The sequence below is a fragment of the Capsella rubella genome, unplaced genomic scaffold, assembly GCF_000375325.1.
Source record: "Capsella rubella cultivar Monte Gargano unplaced genomic scaffold, Caprub1_0 scaffold_6, whole genome shotgun sequence".
Classification (NCBI taxonomy): domain Eukaryota; kingdom Viridiplantae; phylum Streptophyta; class Magnoliopsida; order Brassicales; family Brassicaceae; genus Capsella; species Capsella rubella.
The window spans coordinates 12,229,400-12,253,970 of NW_006238918.1; the positions used below are offsets into that span (position 1 = coordinate 12,229,400).

Consider the following 24,571-nt stretch of genomic DNA (forward strand, 5'->3'; position numbering starts at 1 on the left):
GTGTATTTTTAAAAAGGGGTACACGAAAAGGGGTATTTCTCAAAAATTCTCTTTCAACTATTAACCTAATTTTTGGTTTTGCCAGTTGTAGGTTTTACAATTATAAGGGTTATATGTTGAGTTTATAAATCTGCATTATAGTTTAGAATTTATAATTAAACGAGATTATTTATCGGTTTGGGTTTATTAAAGAGTAGTGAGATTTAGGTTTTACAATTAAACAAGGTTATTTATCTGTTTGGGTTCATAAAGGAGAATTAGGATTTACAGTTTACAAATAAATTAGATTTTGAGTTTAACTAAACACATAATTTTATTCATGATTTTATTTTATAATATGTTATATTTGTTTAATTTTTAATTTATGTATGAATGTATTATGCCATTGAGCAATTTCATTGTCTAAAACATAAGGGTGAATAAAAAAATTTCAGAAATAATATTTTTAGCTTAAATTAATGATAACAAAGTTCAATATAAATCGTAATATAGTAATTATAAAATAATTTTAAAGAAAATATGTAGTTTTTTATAATTCGTATTTGAAAGATTTTTTAATGCTTTCCTCAAAGATGCTATAATTTATTTTAGAATCTTTATGTTTATTTGCGTTGTTTATATGAATTTATTTACAAATGACTATATTTGTATTTAACATCATATTTTAGATTGATGTTAATTTGAAAGAACTTTACCATCTTATTAAATAATAATTAATTAATTTTCATAGTCTGAGAATGAGTTTTTACAATTTTAAAGTTAAGAAATAATTTTTTTTACAAAATGGTATAATCATGTTTTAGAGGATAATTGCTAAATTAAGATTTTTAAAAATATTTTAGCAATATTATGAGTAATTGTAAATAGCTCCCAAATATAACCTCTATAAATTAAGAGAATTTTTGAGAAATACCCCTTTTGGTGTACCCTTTTTAAAAATATCCCCTTTATCTATCCATTTTCAAAAATACCCCTTTTTAATTATAAAAAATTATAAAGTTTTATATAGTTTATAAGGTACTTCTATATAATAACTACTACTGGGAGATTCAATACATATATTTTAAAATGTTTTAAATAGTTTTAAATCGTTTTTATAAGTTTTATAAGGTTTTTAAAAGGTTTTTAAAAGGGTTTATACGGTTTTTATAAGGTTTTTATAAGGTTTTTATAATTTATTTTTACGCTATTTATGAAAGGTATATAAAGTTTTATACACATATAAAGGTAATTTGTGTATATATTTTTAAGCTTACACACATATTTGGATAAATTTCAACATTTTTAGTGGGTTTTTTGATAAAGTTTGAAAAAGGGGTATTTTTTAAAATAGGTATACGAAAAGGGGTATTTTTGAAATTCCCCCATAAATTAATATTCGATAAATTAATATTCTCTATGAATTAATAAATTTCTCTGGTCCCAACTCGGACCAGTGTAATTTTAATTACATTTTGATAAAATAATAAGATAATAATTTTTTTGAAAATCCTTTGTAAATATATAGTCCCATCAATATTATAAATTAATAATTAGGTAAAAATTTCAAAATATATGTATATATAGACATTTTAGTTTTTGTAAGATTTTATATTTCAATTTTTTTGGAAAAACTTTCCAAATTAGAAAAATCTCTCTGTAAATTAATAATAATTAATTTATCGATAAATTAAAATCTCTATAAATTAATTGATTTTCATGGTCCCAATATTATTAATTTATAAAGGTTTTACTGTAGCTCCCAAATGTTTTGGTGATTGTCAATTTGACATTACTAGATTTTTATAATTAACGTTTAATAAGGAATTTTAAGATATATATATATATAATTTCCAAATTTTTTTTTAAAAAAATAAGAGATATTAATTTCATTTGGTAAGAGATTTATTTGGTTTGAAGTATCAAATAAACGTGTATATATATATATATATATATATATATAAGTTATATATAAATAAAATTTGGAAATTATTTTTTTATAAGTTATAATATATTTTAATTTTAATTTAATTTTAAATATAGATAACCCGTCCATCGGACGGGTACTAAACTAGTTATTTATATGATTCTAATGATGGAAGTGTTCACTTCTAAAAGTAAATATGATAACACCAAATTTGTTTTGTCAAATTAACAAATCTGATATAAGCAATACTAATAAAATATCAAATCATGGTGAAACATGCAAAAGCTAGCAAGTAAAGGGCCATAGAAAAAAAACTCTGGATATAAAACATACACAAGATTTTTTCTTTTTTTTTGTCGTCTGAATAATTCATACAAGGCTTGAGATTACAATGTTAGATTACAGACACTTAATTCAAAGATAGAATGAAAATTCAAAGATTACATACACAAGATATTGCGATCATTTTTTTTAATAATGATGTTGAAAATTAGTTTACAACAATACCATAATTAAAAAAAAGAAATCCAAAAATACCACAATTTGTATTTTTCTAAAAATATCACAAAAAATTTAAAAAAAAAAAAAATCATAAAAATAAAAAATTGATTTTTGAAAATATAAAAAAATTTTAATGTTTGGGTGGACTATATTTAGAATATAGTTTTTAGTAGTATGTTTTAGTATTTAGGATTTAAAAATTAGTTTTTAATGTAAAAAATATAGAATTTAATGATATTTTTGAAAAATAAAACTTACAATACCTATTTTAGTGATACTTAATTATGACAATTCTCTAATTTATAAATATATAAAAGAAAAAATAAAAATGTCTTCGAATGAAAATAGTTAACCTATACCACAACAAGCCAACACACGCGCAGCTCTTCGTGTGAGAATGGACTCGACAGAGTAGAACACAAGTTAGGGTTTTTACAAATTGATGTTTTGAGTTTGTTCGATGGAACTTCGTATTGGTAACAAGTTCCGGCTTGGTCGAAAAATTGGTAGTGGCTCGTTCGGAGAGATTTACCTAGGTTCGTAATTAATACTAATCTCTATAACATTATCAAAACATTTGCTTGATTATATCACTTTGTGTTCCAAGTGGTTTTGATTACTAGGTTTAATTACAGGAACTGATGTTCAGACTAATGAAGATGTTGCTATCAAGTTTGTGAGTGTTTCTAAACCTTTTGTTGAAGTATTGAATCGAAACTAAAAGGTTGATTTTAAGTTTTTATTGTGTCTTTGTGTAGGAAAGTGTGAAGACTGACCATCCACAATTGAATTATGAGTCAAGGGTATATAGAGTTCTTCAGGGTGGAAGTATGAAAATATGTTTCTTATTCGTTTATGTACTTTGTTCGCGTGCGCGGTTGTTCATTCTTCTTGTGTATATTGCAGATGGGATTGCAAACATGAAATGGTATGGTGTTGAGGGTGATTACAATGTGTTAGTGATGGATTTGCTTGGTGGTAGCCTTGAGGATTTGTTTAGTTATTGTAAGAGGAAGTTTAGTTTGAAGACAGTTCTTATGTTAGCTGATCAAATGGTAATGATAATGGTTTGGGTTTGATGTTTTGTCACTGTTGTTAATGGTTGTATTTTGGGATTTGATTCATTGTCACTTGTTTATATCAGATTCATCGTCTCGAGTTCATCCATTCTAAGTCGTTTATTCATCGCGATTTGAAACCGGGTAATTTTCTTATCGGTTTGGGAATGCTGGCTACTCAGGTAATCTATTCTACATAAATTTCACTTTGATGTTGGAATCTTACTTAGGATCTTAGTTTTTGGTTCTCTTTGTGTAGGTTTATATCATAGACTTTGGTTTGGCTAAGAAATATAGAGATAGCTCAAGCTACAGACATGTCCCATACAGGTATCAAGGTTTTGGTATGTCACAGATTCAGCATTTTCAGCTAATTGGTTTTTTATTTGTAAGCATTTTATGTATGTATTTAGGGAGAATAAAAGTCTAGTTGGGACTCCATCTTTTGCCAGCTTGAACACTCACCGAGGGATCGGTATTACTCTATCGCTAATCGCAGATCTTATTCTCTTTTTTCGCGGACTAATTTTTCTTATTTCAATCTTTTTGTTCATTTGTAACATTCTACATTTGGTAGAGCAAAGCCGGAGGGATGATTTAGAATCACTTGGTTATATCCTCATGTACTTCCTCAAAGGAAGGTGAGTGTCATTGAGTAACCTTTCTTTATATCAACCAAACCATCTCTTATCCTTCTTTCTTGTAGTCTACCATGGCAGGGACTGAAAGCTGCAAACAAGAAACAGAAATCTGACATGATTACCGAAAAGAAGGCTTTAACTTCGATCGAAGTAAGTTCTTTACATGGTGCATATTTAGAAACTTATATGGGTCTATGTATAACTATAACTTTGCATCACTGTCTCTAAAGACCTTATGCAATGGTCATCCAACGGAGTTTGCATCCTACCTCCATTACTGTCGCGCACTAAGGTTCGATGATAAGCCAGACTATGCATATTTGAAGAGACTATTCGGCAACCTGTTTACTCGTGAAGGTCATTCATTTTACTATGTTCTCTTCTCCTTAGGCTATTAAGTTCACATGACACTAAATGAGTATTTGTTTATCTCAGGTTTTCAATTTGATTATGTGTTCGACTGGACGATATTAAAGTATCGGCAGTCGCAATGTGGAAACCCTCCTCAAGCCCATGTACACTCTTGATACTTTTTTATTTTTGATCTCGTTCATGATACATAGATGAACAATTCAAGGTTGTGTTATGTTACTTCTCTGAGGAATGGTGGAATAATGAATAATGTTTTGATTGATAAGAGTGAGCTATTTAAAAGCTAAACCATAAACAGAGTTATATTCCAAAGAATCAGGATAGCATTGTAGAATTGAGTTTACCATTAAGAACAATATCGCGATTTAAGAAACTATACGAAAAATCGCAAGAACCGGTCACTGGTGATGTCTTCTTACAGAATTAAGGAATTGTATAACAAAATGTGAACTTTACGTACACTCTTCTCACCAGTAATGTTAAGTGCTAGTGAACCAACAAGGTAACAACACAAACTGAATTGAATTGAATACAAAAAACAAATATATAAAAGAAATGGCTGGTAAGTAATAAAAGAGACATAATACAACAACCTGGCTGATCAATTTAGCATGTATTGATCCCGTCTTTGCAATCCGTGGTAAGGTTATAGAACGTCTCAACACGAGTCTTCCCTCTATAAAACACCTCTGTATCAACAGCTACTCTCATGTACCCATCAAACTCTACTGGTTTCCCATTGTTCAAGAGACTTGTCTCATTGTACCACTCACTCTTGTTTCCCCACAAGTAGCTATAGTCATCAAGCAAGTGAACTTTGTACTGAGACCTCAATTTGTCGAAGTAATTATAGAACGGTTCATTGGTGGCGATGTATAGATTTCTCCAGACCTGAACTATTCCTTTAAGTTTGGCTAAAATTGCCTCAGGCCATGTATCTGCATCCAAATGTGGCCACAGCTTCTTGTTCTGCGCTTTCTCGCCTCTAACCACATGAACCGCGTCAAAGTCCCAGTCCATTTTCCCACTGATCTCAGAGACAATGTTCATCAATCTCTTTGATTTCCACAGTGCGTGCCACGGCCTCTCTACATACTTTGACGCTTGCCCTTCACAAACTCTATACCAATAGTTTTCAGGTTCAGGAGAATCAAACTGCCTCCATATAACCGTACTCTTATCTTTACTAAGCTCCAAAGGCGACACTTTATGCGTCTTAACTTTCCTAACAGGAACTTTACGTTTATGCGACCGATTCCACTTCTTCCAATCTCTTAAAAACTCACCCTCTTCAACAATAGATGCCGTCTCCTTAAGATGCTCGAAATCAAAATAATACCGAAAATCCTTCCCTTCTTCATCCTTCCCTTTAGAGCTATAACTCGCAGACAAACACAAACTCAAATCCATCACAAACGTCCTGTTCAAGTACATAGCTTCCCCTAACCCACACAAGAAACTCCACATATACTGATTCATACCTTTACAATAATCACCACCCCGCGAATAATACAAATACTTCCCTCTCCTGAAATTCGTCTGCGAACCAAGAGTAGGGATCGTATCATTAATCTCGGGATCACCACGACCAACCTTCGCACCACCACCACCGCCTCTACCTCCTCCTCTACCCGAACTCGGTCTAATCTTCGGCCTACGAGCATTAACACCAGAATGCCAACCACTAGTATGAAACACTTTATAAGTACAATTCTCACCAAATCCAAACTTAAACCTCCTGAAATCTCTATATCTCCTCCAAGACTTCTCTTTCTTATTCCTAAACCTCCAAGAAACATCGCATTCGTCCGGACTCGATCCGTTCACCGGAGTTTCATACTCTAAAAACACAATAGATTTAAAAACCTTCAAATTAAACCTCTCAACAGCAACCAAAACCCTAGGATCAGAACAATTCACAATCTTCAATTCATCACAATCAGAGTTAGATCCCTTCACCGTCATATTCCCAATCTTCTCCTCAGATTTCTCAATCGTCGCCTCCGTAACGGACTCCGTAGAGTTCGCCGGAGCTGAGATCGGAGAGGAAGCGATGTCTTCGCCGGTTTTGAGCATAGAACCGTCGATTTTGAAAGTTGCGTTCTCCGTTTGAGTTAGGAGTTTGGTTAGAGCTGGAGCAGATTCGAGCCATGGATCTGGTGGTTGGTAAGTGACGGCGATTACTGTGAAGATGAGAACTGTGAAGACGAAGACTGAGAAACATACATTGCTGATTAGCTTGATGAGATTCTGAGCTATTGGTTCGGTGGTTAGATCTGATTCCTTCATGGATGAGGAGAAAGCAAGATCTGATTCGAAATTGGATTTTGAAGCTTTTTTGAGTTTTTGTTAAGAGTTAAAGAAGAAAATGGACTGTAGTGAACTTTTTTAGTTTTTTTTTTTTTTTTTTTTCTTAATTTTTAAAATTTATTGATTTGGAAGTAAAGTAAAATAATGGAGTGAGACGTTGGAGCTAAGTTTTTGATTCGAACATTTACCTTACGGGGCATGTGTTATAAAAGAGGAAGGATATTTTTTTCAATAAAAAAAAATTATTGATTTAAATAAAACGTTTGATTTAAATTTTGGAAGGAATATTATGTTCAAATAAAGGAGTATTTTTTAGGAAAATACTACTCTGTACACTCAAATAAAAGAAAAATTCAGTATTTGACCTCACTATTTTAAAAATTAATTTTCTCTCATAGTTATTTTAGTTGGACGAAAATACCCCTATATATGGTAACAAATAGCTTAACGAGATAACGTACTAATTATCAATAAATTATAGACTTTCTTTTACCCAACTTTTTATTTTTAACTTCTACAATATGATACAATGATTCAACACGATAATAAATGATTTATCAAAATAATTTCAAACTTACCTTATAACTTATAATTTTATCGCAATACAATATCATTTATACTGTTAATAACAATGTTATCGAATTCTATCAATCACGTATGAATAGTATTATTATTAATTTACCAGATAATATGTAAATTATCGCGATAACGGATTATTTAACATGTTTAAAAATAAGTTATCAAATGCTATTAATCACGGATGAACAATGTTATCGAATTCTATCAATCACAAATGAATAGTGTTAGTATTAATTTAATTGATAATATGTAAATTATCACGATAACAGATTATTTAACATGTTTAAAATTAAAGTTATCGAACGCTATGAACAGTGTTACATATCGTACTCTTTTTTGTTTGTTTTGGTTTAAATGTCATTTTAGGTGGCTGGAGGTGAGGGAACTAATTTTTGAATTATTACATCCTTACTTTTTGTTTTCAATTTATTTAGGTACCAATTTTTAACTCACCCTATTTTTTATAATTAGAGGTAAAATGATCATTAAAATTTAAGAGAGGACAAAAATGAAAATGACAAAAAAGAGGGTAGTTTTGCAAAATAGTATCATAAAAAGGTTATTAATAAGAATTTCTCTACTAATAATTAGTTTATATAGTAAGGGTAAAATTGAAATATATTTTTTGGTTTGAGATCGTGTGTATGAATATACCAAAATTTAAATAAACGAAGACTTTTAAAAAAAAAATACACAAACAAAGTATTTTTATTTCAATTGAAAAAGTACAGGTATTAAACGTCAAAAAAAATAGATGGCGAAATTTTAGGCTTTTTCCCTTTTTTGACTAATTATTGTTATATATATTAAGTATCTTTCGACCAAAATATAAACAGTTATTACGATATTCTTAATTAATATCACGGATTGAAACTAAACACATATTATTAACCAAAATACATTAATTAAATTAGGTTTATTAAGAAAATGATTAATGTATACAAGATAAAATTAACAACAAAAGAAATATAGGTTTTTTACATAGAAAAAATAAATTTGGTATTTTCCCAATATAATTTGATGATATCTCCTGTTCTAAGATGTTTTGCATCTCTTAGATTGACCCACCCACTTCCGATAAAATAACCTGATCCACCTACTCCGAAATTTACCCAATACGAGTTGTTATTGTCCAGAATTTCTACTTGGATACCATTTCGAGGAATTGGAACTCCCGTGCTTCTTATTATGTTCTCAACCTTTTTTTTAGGCAAATGCAAACGAGCTTTATTAGAAACGTCGCTGTCTGTTAGTTTTTTTTCTATCATCATATTCGGATCCATTTTACCGAGCTTTAAAGTGTCTTAGAAGTGTAACTAAATTTCTTTTTGAAAAATGAAATATTTGTGGAGTTTGAAGAGTTCAACCCATTGTTATATATACTGTAGTTCTCAGCCGAAATAAAGTTGCTTGGATTTTATGTTCATTTAAACAGATTAATATTATTAAAAACAACTCTCTGAATTTAGTAAATGTTATAAATATGTTTTCTCTAAGTTAGCATATTATTAATTTTCTAAATTAAAACTTGATAGGTTTAATCATATATACTAATTATGCTAAATTATATTTATAATAACCTTATTTTTGGCTTTTCTAAAAAATATTCTTCCCAAGCTAATTTAATTATAATATCTAAGTAACATAAACTCTATTAATATTCTCTTTTTGAAGATCTCAAAAAGTTGTGCATTATATCTTTGACATCTAAGATTTCTTTACTTCTTACAATAACAACTCCAATAACTTTTAACACTAATATTTTTAAACTTTAAATTGTTGATATTTTTTGATAGGAAATTTGCAAATACAACAAACAAAAATAATAATAATAGGAAACTAGCCTAAACAAAAAAAAATCCAACTGACCTTGAATGCTTATAAATCCAAAAATATACTCTATAGCCAATCAAGATTATGAGAAAATTATTTTTCTAAGAAAATACGGAATCTAGATTTTGATTGTTTTTATCAGTTTGAAAAAAAAAATCGAAATCTATGTTTTATTAATTTTGCACTTTTCAATTTGAATTGATTTTTGTATTTCTTTTTCAAATAACTTTAACTCAAAAGCTAAAAACCATAGACAAATAAAAACTATAATCTAAAAACTTGCAAACATCCATGGACATAGTATAATGTATTAAAGGCAAAACCTCATTTCTTTTTCTTATTCTTCACCAAAGTTATGCGTTGTGCCCAGAGTCGGCCCTGACAAATTTGGGGCCAAGAAAAAAACAATTTTTTTAGGGCTTTTATAGATAAAACTAAGAAATATGAAGAGTAAATCTAAATTTCATAAAAAAGGGGCTTGTTTTTGCAATACCCAATAAAAAGAAGTTAAAACTTAAGAAAAAATCTTAAACATTCACAAAAATGGGGCCTGTTTTTGCAAATTGTTTTTTTATGGGGCCTAAATTTTAAACTAAAAAATAAATATTTTGGGGGCCCAATACCAATGTGACTTGGGTATGTGTAAAGGGTTGGCCTGGTTGTGCCGTAGGTATCTTTTTCTGATCTTCCTCTTTGGATCTCTCCTTGATCCATAAAATAAATGTATAAACACTAAAAAAAATGTCTCATTTCCTTTACCCTTGATATTACTTTCTTAATTTTGATTTTTATGGTTCTATATATTCTTATTGTTTTGTTTGTTTTAGCAATGACAACAAAATATACAAAACAGTCTTCACCAAACTTTAATTTTGTAAGTAAAATCTCTAGAAAAGAGTTTGCTATGCGAATAAGTTGAGACTAATGTATTTTGGGATAATGATCTCAAAAAGGCAGTAGACTACAGCAACCATAATGATAACATCATATTTTCGCCCATTTTCGCTATATTCTCTATTGGTGTTTGATAGGGATTTCAAGTATTAGTATTTCAATGATCCTTTCCACTATTCATTGGTCTTTACAAGATTTTAGGGAAAGATCCACGAATTGCAAAACAATAAGTTTCAAAACAGTTCGACGCATAAGAAGTTTGGCATCTATTCACGTTCTTCATTACACCAAATCAAGTGTATGTGGTGTCATTGGAAAGTAAGAGTAATCATATCCAAGTAGAATAACACCAAACCATCAAGTTTGTAACATCTGACCGCCATTTTTCTTAGTGAACCCATGTTCACTCTAGGTCTATAGGCTACACGTACTCTCATTAGATTCGTCCAAAAACCGGTTTTCTATGTGTGAGAAGTTTTAAAAACATCAATAAGTCACCACATGATGCTTTCTTGTATTTTTTTCCTTAATCACACAGTTCCGAAAATCATTTCTCAGAAAGTAACCAATCGTGATACGACGTACTAGTAATCTAATGACAAGATGATCTAGCAAATTCTATCGTATATGCATCACACCCTAATTAAAGGGATGAAAGTGTATAACATCATTCATAATAATCAGTTATCTATTTTTTCAAATATAGTTTATTGTCATATTTATTAATATATGCTTTGTATTCTTGTTATCATTTTAGTTTTTAGATTTAAGAGTTTTGAATTCGCTAAACTTAAGTATGTATGGTTGCTTGGTTGTGTAAAATATAAAAATTATAGATATAATGATAAGTTTGATTGGAGAAGGACAAGTGGGCTAGTGGTTCTCACCTCTGTTGCCTTCTCACCAGATCCGGGTTCGACTCCGGTCCCTCTCAAAGAGAGACATATAATTTGTAATGATGACAAAAAAAAAATAAGTTTAATTGGTCCTATAAACTGTATCTTCTATGAAAGTGCAATATGGAATAATCATATTCCATTTTTATTATTTTATTGTTGGAATTCAGAGAAATGTTTAGTTCTTTTGACATATGAGGGAAATAAAAGAGTTACACTTACTAGAATGTTGCAAGTAGAATGAGACAAAAATATAATTTGATTGAAATAATCGCAATTCTCATAACAAAAATATTAATTTATGATTTCTGAATCTTTCACTTTTTTTTTTTTGCTTTTCCATATACAAAAACCTGATTTAGTTAACGTTATATATAATACAAAATTATGATGACTTATCTTAGACATATATAAGTGTACATATATATATACTAATTATTTTTTCTAAATAGTTTATATTGTAAAATTAATTTGTAAATTACAGTAAAAGTTCATGAAGATACTTTAAAAAAACAAAAATCTACTTTCTTACTAAATTATAATTTCTCCAATCAAACTTTTGGATCTTTGGAAAGATTAAGTTTGTTATTTGTATAGTAATTTTACTTGTTTATAAATAACCAACGAATGTCAAAATAAGTGATTCAACCATTGGAGAACAAACCATGTTATTAGCCTCAGAAACTAATCCATGGTGACACTTGTTTGCTTGGTCAGCAAGCAAACTACACTAAATTATTTATATAGTAAAATTAATTTAAAAATTACTCATTTTTATAATCTGTCCAAGTCTAACTAACTACATTTTTTTCTTTTTCTAAAGTAATTATAAAACTAATATAAATTGAATAAAACGACACCAAAAATTCATATTGAGTCAACAAATAGTAACTTTTTGTTAGTTTGCCTCTAACAACAAAATAATGGATTTTAATTCTTAAGCTTACCAAAATAAAACTAAAAATAAAAACATAAAAATCTTTTACTATAATAATTATAAAATAACTAGTCACTCCTAACTACAATTCTTTTTTTTTCCTAAAGTAAATATAAAACTAATATATATAAACTGAATAAAAATAAAATAGTAACTTTTATCACCATTTAACAACAAAAGTCTGGATTTTTAATTCTTAAGCTGACCAAAATAAAAAATAATAAACATACTTTTACGAATATAGGAATATATATTTTTTGAAAATAATCTTAAGCTGACCAAAATTAAATAAAAATAAAAAAATTTACGAAAAATAGATTTTTTTTTTTGTCATCATAATATATATATATATATATATATATTTATATATAATAAATTTGTTTTTTGAAAAATAATAAAAATTTCGTATTTGTCTCTCTCTCAAACTTTTTTTGTTTCTTGTTTCTGCAGGAGGTAAAGAACAGTGGTACAATAAGAAGCAGCCGTCTCTGTAGTCACATGACGACAAATAGACTCTGTCTCCGTACGTACAACGAGCCACGCTTCACTCTCCCCATTCCCTGACCCTGACCCTGACCTGACCCTGACCTTTCTCTTTAACAAACTCTCAAATTTTCCTGGAAAATCCCAAATATCACTTTCTTCTTCTTCATATTCTTCTCTCTCTGTTGTTATCACTTTTTCCTCTGTTCGTTTTGTCTCTTCTATTAAAAATCTCATAAAAGGTTCGAACTTTTTTTGGTTTTTCCATGTTTGAAGAGAAAAAGATGGATTTTGGGTTTTTTCCTAGTGATTTGAGGCAACGTGGTTCGTTTCCTGATCTGGGTTTTAGTGGGTTTCCTCTAACATCTTCAGTTTCAAATGGGTTTCACTTTTCCGGTGACCCTACAACTCCGATGACGAACCCGTTTCTTAACCTTAACACGGTGGCTTCAATGGCGGATGATGATCTGGGTTTGTCTCAAAGGTTTAGTAAACTGAGTTTTTCCGATGAAAGGAGTAGTTTTTTTACTCCGGTGATGAACCCTTTTCACGGTTCGAGAAACAACAACGACCTCCATGGACGTTCTAAGCTTGACTTTGGTCGTGAGGGTTTCGTGGAGAGGTTTCATGGTGAAGCTTCTATGAGTGGTTTTGGTGATTTACACAGGAGAGACATGGATCTGAGAGCTCGTCGTGGTGTTGATGATGGTGATTTTCAGAGACTACGTTTGCTTGGTTTACAAGAAGGTCAAAACCCTAACCCTAGCTTTAACGATTTGAGAGGTTTTACAGAGAAGATGTGTGTTCGTAACAGAGATTACATGTTTGAGCATTTCAATCAAGAGATCCGACGTGATGTTTCTCTGATTCCACAGAGATCTCGACTAGCTTTTCAAGGAAACGATGTGTTTGAGGACCCATTGATGTACAGTAGAAACAGGACTGTTTCGCCATTTTCAGCCATGGGAGGTTCTAGAGAGCTTGAAGGTTCTGATAAATCTATGAAGAACAATGCGTTTCTCAAGAAAGATGTACTGGATTTGCCACTTACCTTTGCTTCCATGGTTGATATCCACGGCTCTGTGTACTTAATGGCCAAGGATCAATTGGGTTGTCGATTCTTACAGAAGCTAATCGAACAAGGAAGGTTTCTTGATGTTGTGATTATATACGAGGAAGTGATTAATCATGTCACTGAACTTTCAATGGATCAGTTTGGTAACTATTTTATTCAGAAGCTTCTTCAAGTCTGTGATGAAGAACAAAGAACTCAAATCCTCATTAGGTTGACTTCAAGACCTGGACTTCTTGTCAAAGTCTCCATCAACACTTACGGGTAAGCTTCATTATCCTTTTAACTGTTGAGTAATCCATATACTAATCACTTCAACATCATTTAATGTTTGAGAATAGACGTTTAGCTTTATCTCATAAGCGCAAGTATTAAGGAGAGAGGTGATGTTTTGTTGCATAATAGTGGAGTAAGGATGAGATCTTTCTTCTTTATCGAGAAAGATGAAACTTAAGCTATTTTAGGAAAGAAAGAAAAATAAGATCTTTGAGAAACTTGTCAGCTGTGTTGATAGAGAAAAAGATGAATTGTTTTGACTGATTTAGACAAATCTTAGACCTTTGAAAAGAAACATTTCAACTTCATGGTTGAATTTTTTAGACCTTTTGACTTGACCTGATGCATCATGTTTTTGGAAATCTTTGGTTTTTGCTATATTGTGATAAAAGCTGAAACTATTTTTTGGTTTGATGTTTTCAAATAATGGGGCAGGACACGGGTGGTGCAGAAGCTGATTGAGACTGTGAGTACAAAGGAGCAAATCAGTTTGGTTAAGGCAGCTCTTAAACCGGGATTTCTCTCTCTGGTTAGAGAATTAAATGGAAACCATGTGATACTTAGTTGCTTGAGATTCCTTGACTCTAATGATAACAAGGTTTAGTATAACTCTTCCTTAACTCATGTTCTTGATAATGTTCTCAAGTCTTGATGATAAGTAAGCATTCATTATATATTTTCTTGTGCAGTTCATTTTCGAGGCTGCTACCAAGTTCTGCATGGAGATTGCGACTCATCGCCATGGATGCTGTGTCCTTCAACGCTGCATCACAGACTCGGTTGGGGAGCAACACGAGAAGCTCGTTGGTGAAATAGCCAGAAACTCTCTTCGCCTTGCTCAAGACCCTTTCGGGTAACAATACTTAATTCAAATCAATACTGTTATCATATTATGGTTGACTGGTTGGTCTTAAGAACAAACTATAGGCCTTGAGTGTGAGCATTATTCAATAAAGCTTGAATGCTATTGTTATATTTGTAGCCAATTCACTATTGAATTTACATAAGTTGTTACTAAAATACTTATTGTAATTGGGCTGGACATTGCTAGCTAGAACTTGCATTGTTATTGTGAATAATGTGATCATATCTTCAGCTTTGGATCTTCTTTTCATGTCTTAAACTTGATGGCTGGAACAATGCATCATGAGCCTTTATATTGTGTGTGAAATTTGATGGCAGGAACTATGTGGTGCAATACATAATAGAAAACAAGGTCGGAGGAGGGGATGTGATGTTTGATTTAAGAGGGAACTTCGTGAGATTAGCTACACAGAAGTTTGGTAGCCACGTAGTGGAGAAATGCATCAGGTTTTATCCAGAGAGCAGATCTCGGATCGTGCATGAACTCATCTCTGTTCCTAACTTCGAACATCTTGTTCAAGACCCATATGCCAACTACGTTATCCAGGCAGCACTATCCAAAACCAAGGTTGGTTAATTACTCTTGTAATCATATTTAGGATCAGACTTAGTAAAGGATCAGAACTGATTATTGGATCAAACAGGGCTTTGTTCGAGCGAGCTTGGTGGAGAAAGTACGAAGATGTGAGAACCTTAAGATGAGTCCATATTGCAAGAAGATATTCTCCAAGAACTTCGGGAAGAAGTGAGTTTAGATGTAACTTATCACGCAAGAAAACTGTTGTTGTTTGTGTGTTTTGCTCCAAAGTAGGATGTGACAGACTCTTTGATCCTTTGTTGTTGTCTCTATCTTTGAACCTTACAAGAAGAAGAGCTCTTTTGTTAGTCTTGAAACTGTGACCAGACGAGTGTGTTATGTTCTTTACTCGTAAACTTGTTTCTCTTCTGATTAGAGCACTGAAGCTTTTGAATCCTTATTATGGGCTTAATACTCACTTAAAGTACTCCTAATCCTTGTGATTATGAATTTATGATATCTCTAAAATATTCTCTGTCGTTAGAACTACTAAATTACAACTTACTACAATCCAAAACTTGTTCATCAAACTACAAACACATCTTCTTCTCCATTCTAAACCATTCTGAATCTTGTCTCCCTAAGTTTCCTTATATGTCAAAACAATGCTATGAAATGCAGAGAAACAACATAGTTCTACCTTAGGCAAAGCACGTGAGCGTCTGCGTGCTGATTCCCACGAGTGTATGTAGTTTGGGCTCTTTAATGGGCTTTATTTTTGGGCCTTTCTTTTGAATTCTTGATGAGTTTTTCCCTTATGTTTAGTTTTAATAAGAATCTAATCGTTTTTGTGGCGGTTGAAGCGGATAAATCCGTTTGTAGATAAAACCGTCTTTTACCATTCATAAATTAACACCATACCCAAAAGGAAACAAAAATAAAAACCGTCGCAGACCAATTAGGTACGAATATAGTTGGTCCATGACAATTTATTGTCTGCCTTGAAAATAGAGTGGACTTAACCAATGACGGATTTTTCACTCTAAGTGTTATAACCATTCGAACCTAAAACTCTTACCTAAACTCAATTCAAAATTAGTTTGAATTTGATTCGGTTCGGTTCAAAATTTTAAGAATCCTTGTGATATTGACAATTATAAAACTTGTATGTCTAGGGTTATTGGGTGCTAAAATCAATAGTGAAATTAATCATATTGGATTATTGGTTTGGTCTAATTTAAAACTGAATCAAACTGTTAGAAACCAAATATTCTTAATCGAATGGTTTGTGCATGAATCATCGTTGGCTTGGATTAGGTTGGTTTGTATAGTTCAAATACCCACCCTAAGACTTATTAACAAATTCAAATACAACTCACTATTTCGAACACATAAACAAGAATAACGACATGACACTAATCAGAATGTTACAATAACTCATCCATAACAAAAGAGAGAAGTAATCACATAAAAAAACTAACCATTCCATAAAACAAAATATATTGACACATAATCATGGAAAAACACAATTAAATAACGTATATATAAAAACTATATATTTGGTAAATTAAAAAAAGGTTAGAGACGAAGGGACAAGTTCTTCTAAGCAAAGGCAGTGGAAATAGAGAGCATTGTTGGACGAGACTGTGGATCAGTGTGTAAGCACAAAAGTGCAATTTTCAAAATCTCTAAGATCTCATCTTTGATCTCTCCTGCCGGATCCGGTAGCCGGTTGTCGGCGATTTGTTTCACCGATAAAGTCGTGTCCGGCGGAGATGATGATAGAGTTGAAACTAGATCTCCTGGATGCTCTCCTTTGATCACTTCTAGTGTTAGAACCCCAAAGCTATACACATCGCATTTCTCGGTTACTCTCATTGCGTATGCTAGTTCTGTCACATCCAATTCATAAAACATGTTAAAAAATAAGATTTTAAGGAATAGGGCATTTAAACAAACTCAAATTAAACCAAACGAAATCAAATTATTTATATGATATAAAGAAACTAAAGTTTCGCAACAAAAATAAATGATTTATGATACAAAATTTATATGGTGTAATGTTAAATCTAATTAATTTATATTTTTGTAAATTTTTCATGTATTTAAAAGCTGAACCAAACCAAAATAAAACGAAAATCTAATCTCTGTATATTAGTCTAAGAATTTTATAAAACCTAAACAAACCAAACCACAAAATTTCCAATTTCATAAAATTCATAAAACATGTTAGACACTATAATTAAAATATACGTTTTTTGTATATACTAAATTTAAAAACATATTTTTAAGAATGGGGTTTTTAACCCAACTCAAATAAAACCAAACCAATTTCTTATTTGAAAAAAAGAAACCGGAGTAAAATTGATATTGTAACTGGAATTTATAAATGTTATGGTACAAAATTATATGGTCTGATGTAAAATCTAATTCGATTTTGTAAATTTTTAATATAGAAAAGCAGAATCTAATTAAATTAAATTATTATTTTTTGTAATATTTTATGTTTTTCTAACTGTTTTCTTAATTTGATTTTTTTTTTGTTTACACCTAAACCAAATCCAACTCATAAGCGTAATTTTATCAGACCAAAAAAAAATCAATTTGGTTTTTGCTAACATTTTAATTTGGTTTTCTAACATTTTAATTTGGTTAAAACATTGTCGAAAACCGAATAAACCAAAAATTCCAATTCACTCTAAACCGACTATTAGTTTCGACACGACCCGACCCAATCCGGGTCAAATCGTGATCCAATAAAATTAACGGGTCAAAAAATGTACCTGGAGCAACGTAGCCGTAGGTACCAGCAACGGCGGACCAATTCGAAGAATCCGGCTTAAGAAGCTTCGCCGTACCAAAATCAGAGATCTTCGCTTCGTAATCCTCACCGATAAGTATGTTTCCACTAGTAATATCACGGTGAACAATCGCCGGAGACCGATCATGATGCATATACGACAACGCATGAGCCACACCTTTCACAACATTGATCCTCTTCACCCAATCTAGCTTCTTCGCTTCGTCATCGCTCTCCAGAACCTTCCTTAAGCTTCCTCTCTCCATGTACTCGTAAACCAGGAACGTGTTGTGGCGGTGCGAGCAGAATCCGTAGAGTTTCACGACGTTCCGGTGACGGATCTCGGTTAGTGCTCTGATTTCGTTTAGGAAGTCTTGTTTTACCGATGGATTTGAGATTGATGAGTCTGTTGTTTCGTTTAGCTTTTTCACCGCCATGATTGCGTTTGGGAGCTTTGCTTTGTAGACTTTGCCGTGTCCTCCGGTTCCGATTAGGTATTTTGGATCGAATTCGCCTGTTGCTTTGATGATCTCTTGGTATCGGACTTTTCCGTCGAAGCTGAAGATTGATAAGGTTTCGCCACCTGATTCTGAATCTGTGTGTTCTTCGATTTGTTTGGATCGTTTACGGAAACAGATGAAGATTCCGGCGCAGACGCCGAGGATTATGATTGCTCCGATGATTGGAACTAGTATGTAGATGATTAGGTTTCGATCTTTGTTTGATTTCTTCTTCCCTGTGGTTGCACATGGCTTCAAGGCTTTGTTATCACCACATAAGTCTTTGTTACCTTCAAGTGAGTTTGGAGTTGCGTTTTGGAAGGCTTTGTTATCTGGAATTGGACCTGAGAGGTTGTTGAATGATACATCGATGTGTGTTAGTGCTTGCATAGCTTTGAAACTTGCTGGGATTTCACCTGAGAGATTGTTGTGTGAGAGGTCGAGGCTTTCGAGGTTGAGTAAGGAGCTGAATTGTGATGAGATCTCTCCATCGAGCTGATTGTAGCTGAGATCGAGAGTTTGTAACTGAGACAGCTTTGTTAAAGCCTCCGGGATGGTGTGATCCAACTCGTTTCTGCTCAGGTTCATGTAATAGAGCCTTGGCAAGGAGTTGATTGTTGCGGGGATTTCGAACCCGAATCTGTTTGAGGATAGATCAAGATACTCAAGATTGGATAAGAGTCTGATTCCTGAAGGTATTCTTCCAGATAGCTGATTCCCGTTTAGTTGGAGTTTTGATATACGGTTGATTTTGCTGATTGATTCTGGGAGCTGGCCGGTGATGCGGTTGAAAGATAGATCGAGCTGACTTAGCTGTGTCATATTCCAAATCTCAGGTGGTATGGCTCCAGTGATGCTGTTGTTTGAGAGGATGAATGCAACCAGCTTCTTACTTTGTTCCCACTTGGGTGAAAGTTGACCATGAAACTTGTTGTTGCTGATATCAATGAAGTTGAGAGTTGGGTAAACTCCGAAAGACTCAGAGAGATCTCCTGAGAAACTGTTCCCTTTGAATCTCACTCTGATCAAGCTCTTGCAATCTCTCAAGCTCTTAGGAACAAGACCTTCAAAGTGATTATCATCTAGCGTGAGATTCTCAAGCTTGCCACCTCTACAGATGGTATCAGGCAAGGAACCGGTGAAGTTGTTGGTGTCGAGTTGCAGGACAGTGAGCTCTGAAGAGTTAGCAATTCCCGGTGGGATCGGACCAGAAAGCTGGTTATCACGAAGAAATAACCATTCCAGAACAGTTAACTTGCCAAATGAATCAGGAACAGGACCAGTGAGTTGGTTCTCACTTATCTCCAAATCAATCATTTTCTCCATGTTGCCTAGTTCTGGCGGAATCGAACCAGTAAGCTTGTTAAGGTAAAGATGAAGAATGGCTAGGTTTTTGAGATTTCCTAAGGTTGAAGGAATAGAACCGGTAAGCTGATTTGTGTGGAGACTAAGGGTATCTAAAGCGGTCATATTACCAATCTCAGGAGGGATTTCACCAGAGAGCTTATTTTCAAACATGTTGAGAAGAGTTACATTCTTCAAGTTTCCAAAAGTGGAAGGGATTTTACCGGTAAGGTTGTTTCTATCTAGACATAACTCTTTAAGGTTGGGTAAGTTTCCTATTTCAGGAGGAATTGGACCAGTAAGAGAATTGATAAAGAGGTAAAGGTTAACTAATTTAGTAAGGTTTCCAAAAGAAGAAGGTATCGGTCCGGTGAAAAGATTGTCATACATAGCTATCTCTGTAACCTTAGTTAACCTACCGAGCTCAGAAGGAATCGACCCGTTTAACTTATTCTCAACAAGATGAAGAGTATCTAAGTTACTCAAATCACCAAGCTCAGGCGGGATCTCACCGACTAACTGATTAATCGACAAATCGAAGTAGACGAGCTTCGAGAACTTCCCCCATAGAGGAGAGATAGTACCAGAGAAACTGTTCATACTGAGATCAACATAAGTGAGGTTTGGAAGAGACGAGAATGGGAAATCTTCGAAAGTACCTTCGATATCCGAACCCGTAAGATTCAAACGTATGATGCTACCACCTATGTTGCAAGAAACACCATACCAACTGTTACAAACCCTACTCGAGTTTGGATTGACCCAAGAAGACAGCTTTGATGAACTTGTCTGGTTTTTGAAAGTTGACTTCCATCTTAAAAGAGCATTTGCTTCTTCAACTGTCGCTGAAGCTAAAAGAGAAGAGCTCAAAACTAATATGATGATTACAAGAATTTGAGGCTTTTCTTTACAAGCCATTTCTCTTATCTCTTGGAATGAGATGAGTTTGTTTTGTTTTGTTTTGTTTTATCTCTTTCTGGGTTTGTGTGTTCGTTCGTTTATATAGTCATTTATATAAAATTTGCAAATTCCGATTTCGTTGACTAGTCCGTGATCGTGACTATCGTGGGTTGTCACTTGACAATAGAGGACAAAGAAGTCAAATATATGAATTCTCATCTTTTAATTATTGGTCGTTTACTTCGTCAAATATCATTTTCACATTTATATAATTAAAAAGCATATTACTGGCTTTTTAAGCTATTGTTTTTTTCTGTTTATGTAAAAATGATTAGAGTATAATTGGTCAAATTCTTTGAATGTTGTGTTTAATTAAACAGTAATTTGGAAGATTGTGAAGGCATGGGTTGGTGAATTATATGGATTGACAACGATGGTCAACGTTATTAAAAATTAAAAAATAGTTAGTCATGCTTATGTGAATGATAATTTTTTTCTTCTTCACTAATCTTGTTGATTTAGTAATGGGAACTACTTTGTAAAAGTAATAGTCCCTTTAATTGTTTTCAGTGTAAACCTTTGCTTAATAAGAGCTAACTTTATCAGTTTATCTTTATAAATGAAATCTATGGGTGAGTTACTTGGATTATTTTTAATAAATTGTATATGAATAAGAAGCTTTAGGCTTAGATTTGTAATATAGTATTATATTTCGTTGTTTTATAAAGTATATATTCAATCAATATATTATTTGCAGTAATTTTATTTTAAGAATTTTTTTTATTTTACAACTTATGTTATTATACGATTGTGCATTGTTACCAATAAAGCTTCAATTGTTGAAGTTTATGAAACATAGACTCAATGTTAACTCTAGCTATTTAATTTAACCAACATAGATTAAAAAAATTGTTTTATATTTGTTAGACAAAAATAATTGGTGAAAACAACAGAAAATTTAAAAATATTGTGAAAGAGATCTACGACTAAAAAGAGTTGATTTTTGAAAGTCTTGCAAAAAAAGCCTGTCCTCTCAAATGTTAACTAGGAAAATATTTGTCGACCCAAAAAAAAAAAAAAAAACTAGGAAAATATTTAGTAAAGTATTAGTCTTTTTCTGTAATTTCAATGCAATCCTTTTCAAAAAAAAAAAAAAAAAAAATGCAAGCCTTTTCTTAAGCTTTTTATCACTTTATCTTTGAATCAATTGTAAATTATTTTATATTTCAATTATTTTTGCTGAGAATTGTAGGATTAGGACTTATTTGTCCATGCTTACAGAATTAAGCATTTATATTCAGCTGTGGTGACTTTTTTACAAAATTATAGAACAATTTTGGTTCGTGACTTTGTTTTGTCGACAGAAGAAAAAAAAACTCATGGTTTGTGAATGTTGGTAAAGATCAGATCTGATGAACGAGATGGTGGCGACGAATTGACAACGATGAGATATCTAATAAAAACGATTAGATCGCATGAACAAGATGGTTACTTAGAAGATAAAATTGAAATTTTTTGATTTGATTAATATTTGTGATTAGAACCTTTGGGTTCACTAGAAAGTATCGTTTAGGGTTTAGATTTCTTCATGCAAAGCGAAATAAATTAAATCCACTGATTCCATCAAATCAGTGTTGGCCGCGGAGTGGTCTTATATTTCGGAGAAAAAAACTTGGTGTGAAAATGACATAGACGGATTTGAAGGAGAACAATGGTGATAATCCATGGATTTAGTCCAGAGAGGAACAGAGGATTCTGATTAGCAGAGGATATATACTAGTAAAAAAAACGTACAACTACGTTTTTGCCACGCCATCTCGTGGCTAAAATCACAATAGCCACATAAAAATAAACGTGAATTTATTGTGGTTTAATTGTAGTCACGAATATAGAAAGTGGTTAATCCGTGGCTAACTCTAGCTATGGATTTACTACGTGAATTTTTCATGGCTTAAATGTTGTTACAAATTTCTAAAGTGTTAGTGGCTAAATCTAGCTATGGATTTACAACGTAGACAAAGAGTAGCTGTATTTGGCGATGAATAACATACGTGGTCTAACCGTGGCTATATAATAGCCATGATATTCAAACATGGTTGTATTGTAGCTGTTCCACCGATTTAAACATCATGACATCATGTTATGGACTGTCGAAATCTTATCCCCTTCAGTAACCTCAGCCAAGTTGGCGACCGAGCACTATCGGCAATGATTCAAATATTAGCCACGATTTTTGCCGTCGCAGTTACATGGCTAAATTTTCTATAAAAGCAGCAAATGAGATTCATTCTCCATCACTCAAACCAATAACATAAGTAAAAATATATATATCATCTTTCTCCTTTCTTTGTTTCGAATATCATCTCTTAGATGTCTTATTATTTTCAATATGGAAAGTGGATGGATCAACGTGTTGATCCAGTAATAAATTGTGTTTCAGAGATCTTTTCTGAGAGGGTTTCTATTTAGTTTGCTTGTAATCAACTTTCTTTCGAAGAGACCAACACTATTTTGTGTCCTTGTGCACGTTGTAAATATGGAAAGCAGTGTGATGCAAAAACAGTACTCAACCTACTACTGTTCCCAGTTCGGTCCCTGCTCGTAGTTCTTATCAAGATAGGTGTTCTTCACTAGGATTATAAGTAGTATCTTTTAGGCCTTTTGAAACTTTTTGGTAATATTGTAAACTACGTATCTTAATTTGCTAATCTAATATTAGGATTTAATTTGAAAATTGTTTATTCTAGTTTTCAAATTCATGTTTTAATTCTAATATTTATTTAGATTTAAAAATATATATTTTTGCTAAATATATTATTAGCCACGAATTTTAGTTGTCAAATTCGTAATTAGAAACAACCAATATAGCAACGATTTCTTCAAAACGGTAGTGGCTCCAAATACCACGACTTAACTGCGTTTAGTAAACGTAGCTTATTCAACATGTCATGGTAATGATACTATTCAAATTCGTAGCTAAATTGACATGTAACAGTAATGCTACTATTTTATTTTGTGGCTTACGATTATCACGAATATAGAATGGCGAATTCGTGGTAAACAAAAGCCACTAATACTAAGTGGTTAATACGTGACTAATTTTTGCCACGTAATGCGAGTGACAAATTCGTGACTATATAGTCAAGACGAACCACGAATGCAAATAAACTACAAAACTATAGCTACAATTAATTTTCGTGAACACTCGTAACTAAATTGACTAATAGCTAAGAATTTGAAGGGTCAGCCACAAACATTTAAGTGGCTATATTAATTTTTTTTACTAGTTAAGCCATAGTGGTTGGAAAAAACGACGATAGATCCAAAATAATAATTAATAGATCCAAATTGTAAAATATTGTGAAGGAGACCTGCGACAAAAAGAGTTGACTTTTAAAAGTCTTGCACAAAACTAAAATGGCTAGTCTTCCAATGTTATCTCCTCCTTGGATCTTTCTTATTGTTTTTTTTTTTTTTTTTTTTTCAAATGTCTGTGTTGAATTGTTACTATATATACTGTTTTCTTTGGCCAAGTAGTATTTAAATAGTTATCAAATAAACATATAATTCGTTATTAAATCTAGGATGAGTCTATTTCACTAATAATTATTGTGGAAAAAAAATTAATGTGTGAAACCAATTCGTTTTGGGTATAGAGAAGTCAAACGAAACTAGAAATATTTCTTCAGATAAAATTTGAAACTCGAAAAAACAAAATGCAATAGGAGACTTTGACTAATTTAATTGACTTACGTATATGGACTTTTGCATGATTGTGTATAGTAAATTAGTAACTAAAATTTACGTGAACTTAAACCCTAAATTTGTAATCATCTCGACGATGAATCTGTAATGCATCCATTGATCAAGTCACTTTTGTAACGCGTT

General features: G+C 32.1%; 4 protein-coding genes across 4 annotated transcripts; 2 read left to right on the forward strand and 2 right to left on the reverse strand.

Annotated features, from left to right (window-relative positions):
- The first annotated feature begins 2,867 nt into the window (after nt 1-2,867).
- On the forward strand, nt 2,868-6,424 carry LOC17882502 (casein kinase 1-like protein 5). Its single transcript, XM_006286767.2, has 12 exons — nt 2,868-2,943; nt 3,043-3,083; nt 3,166-3,235; nt 3,314-3,462; nt 3,552-3,647; nt 3,725-3,795; nt 3,879-3,940; nt 4,043-4,106; nt 4,172-4,256; nt 4,337-4,463; nt 4,542-4,596; nt 6,089-6,424. The coding sequence occupies exons 1-12, from the start codon at nt 2,868-2,870 to the stop codon at nt 6,321-6,323; spliced, it is 1,131 nt and encodes a 376-aa protein (XP_006286829.2). The 3' UTR covers nt 6,324-6,424.
- Nucleotides 6,425-8,234: 1,810 nt separating this feature from the next.
- Nucleotides 8,235-8,737, reverse strand: LOC17884089 (B3 domain-containing protein At1g08985). The gene has a single exon (XM_006289328.2). The coding sequence runs from the start codon at nt 8,648-8,650 to the stop codon at nt 8,345-8,347; it is 306 nt and encodes a 101-aa protein (XP_006289390.1). The 5' UTR covers nt 8,651-8,737; the 3' UTR covers nt 8,235-8,344.
- Nucleotides 8,738-12,694: 3,957 nt separating this feature from the next.
- LOC17881175 (pumilio homolog 11) lies at nt 12,695-15,371 on the forward strand. Its single transcript, XM_006289387.1, has 5 exons — nt 12,695-13,746; nt 14,194-14,356; nt 14,448-14,611; nt 14,941-15,190; nt 15,267-15,371. Exons 1-5 carry the CDS (start codon nt 12,695-12,697, stop codon nt 15,369-15,371), a joined length of 1,734 nt encoding a protein of 577 aa, XP_006289449.1.
- Nucleotides 15,372-16,520: 1,149 nt separating this feature from the next.
- LOC17882730 (MDIS1-interacting receptor like kinase 2) lies at nt 16,521-20,892 on the reverse strand. Its single transcript, XM_006286915.2, has 2 exons — nt 17,923-20,892; nt 16,521-17,031 (listed from the first exon to the last, which is right to left on the reverse strand). Exons 1-2 carry the CDS (start codon nt 20,699-20,701, stop codon nt 16,742-16,744), a joined length of 3,069 nt encoding a protein of 1,022 aa, XP_006286977.1. The 5' UTR covers nt 20,702-20,892; the 3' UTR covers nt 16,521-16,741.
- Between the last annotated feature and the right edge of the window lie 3,679 nt (nt 20,893-24,571).

What these genes read in the sequence shown, in the direction of transcription:
- LOC17882502 (XM_006286767.2), top strand. Translation starts at nt 2,868, where the DNA reads ATGGAACTTCGTATTGGTAACAAGTTCCGGCTTGGTCGAAAAATTGGT. An exon ending in AAGATGTTGCTATCAAGTTT is followed by an intron (nt 3,084 to 3,165) that starts GTGAGTGTTTCT and finishes GTCTTTGTGTAG; the next exon opens with GAAAGTGTGAAGACTGACCA. An exon ending in TTAAAGTATCGGCAGTCGCA is followed by an intron (nt 4,597 to 6,088) that starts ATGTGGAAACCC and finishes CACCACCACCAC; the next exon opens with CGCCTCTACCTCCTCCTCTA.
- LOC17884089 (XM_006289328.2), bottom strand. Translation starts at nt 8,650, where the DNA reads ATGGATCCGAATATGATGATAGAAAAAAAACTAACAGACAGCGACGTT.
- LOC17881175 (XM_006289387.1), top strand. Translation starts at nt 12,695, where the DNA reads ATGGATTTTGGGTTTTTTCCTAGTGATTTGAGGCAACGTGGTTCGTTT. An exon ending in CTTGCTCAAGACCCTTTCGG is followed by an intron (nt 14,612 to 14,940) that starts GTAACAATACTT and finishes ATTTGATGGCAG; the next exon opens with GAACTATGTGGTGCAATACA. An exon ending in CAGCACTATCCAAAACCAAG is followed by an intron (nt 15,191 to 15,266) that starts GTTGGTTAATTA and finishes TGGATCAAACAG; the next exon opens with GGCTTTGTTCGAGCGAGCTT.
- LOC17882730 (XM_006286915.2), bottom strand. Translation starts at nt 20,701, where the DNA reads ATGGCTTGTAAAGAAAAGCCTCAAATTCTTGTAATCATCATATTAGTT. An exon ending in CTACGGCTACGTTGCTCCAG is followed by an intron (nt 17,032 to 17,922) that starts GTACATTTTTTG and finishes TGGATGTGACAG; the next exon opens with AACTAGCATACGCAATGAGA.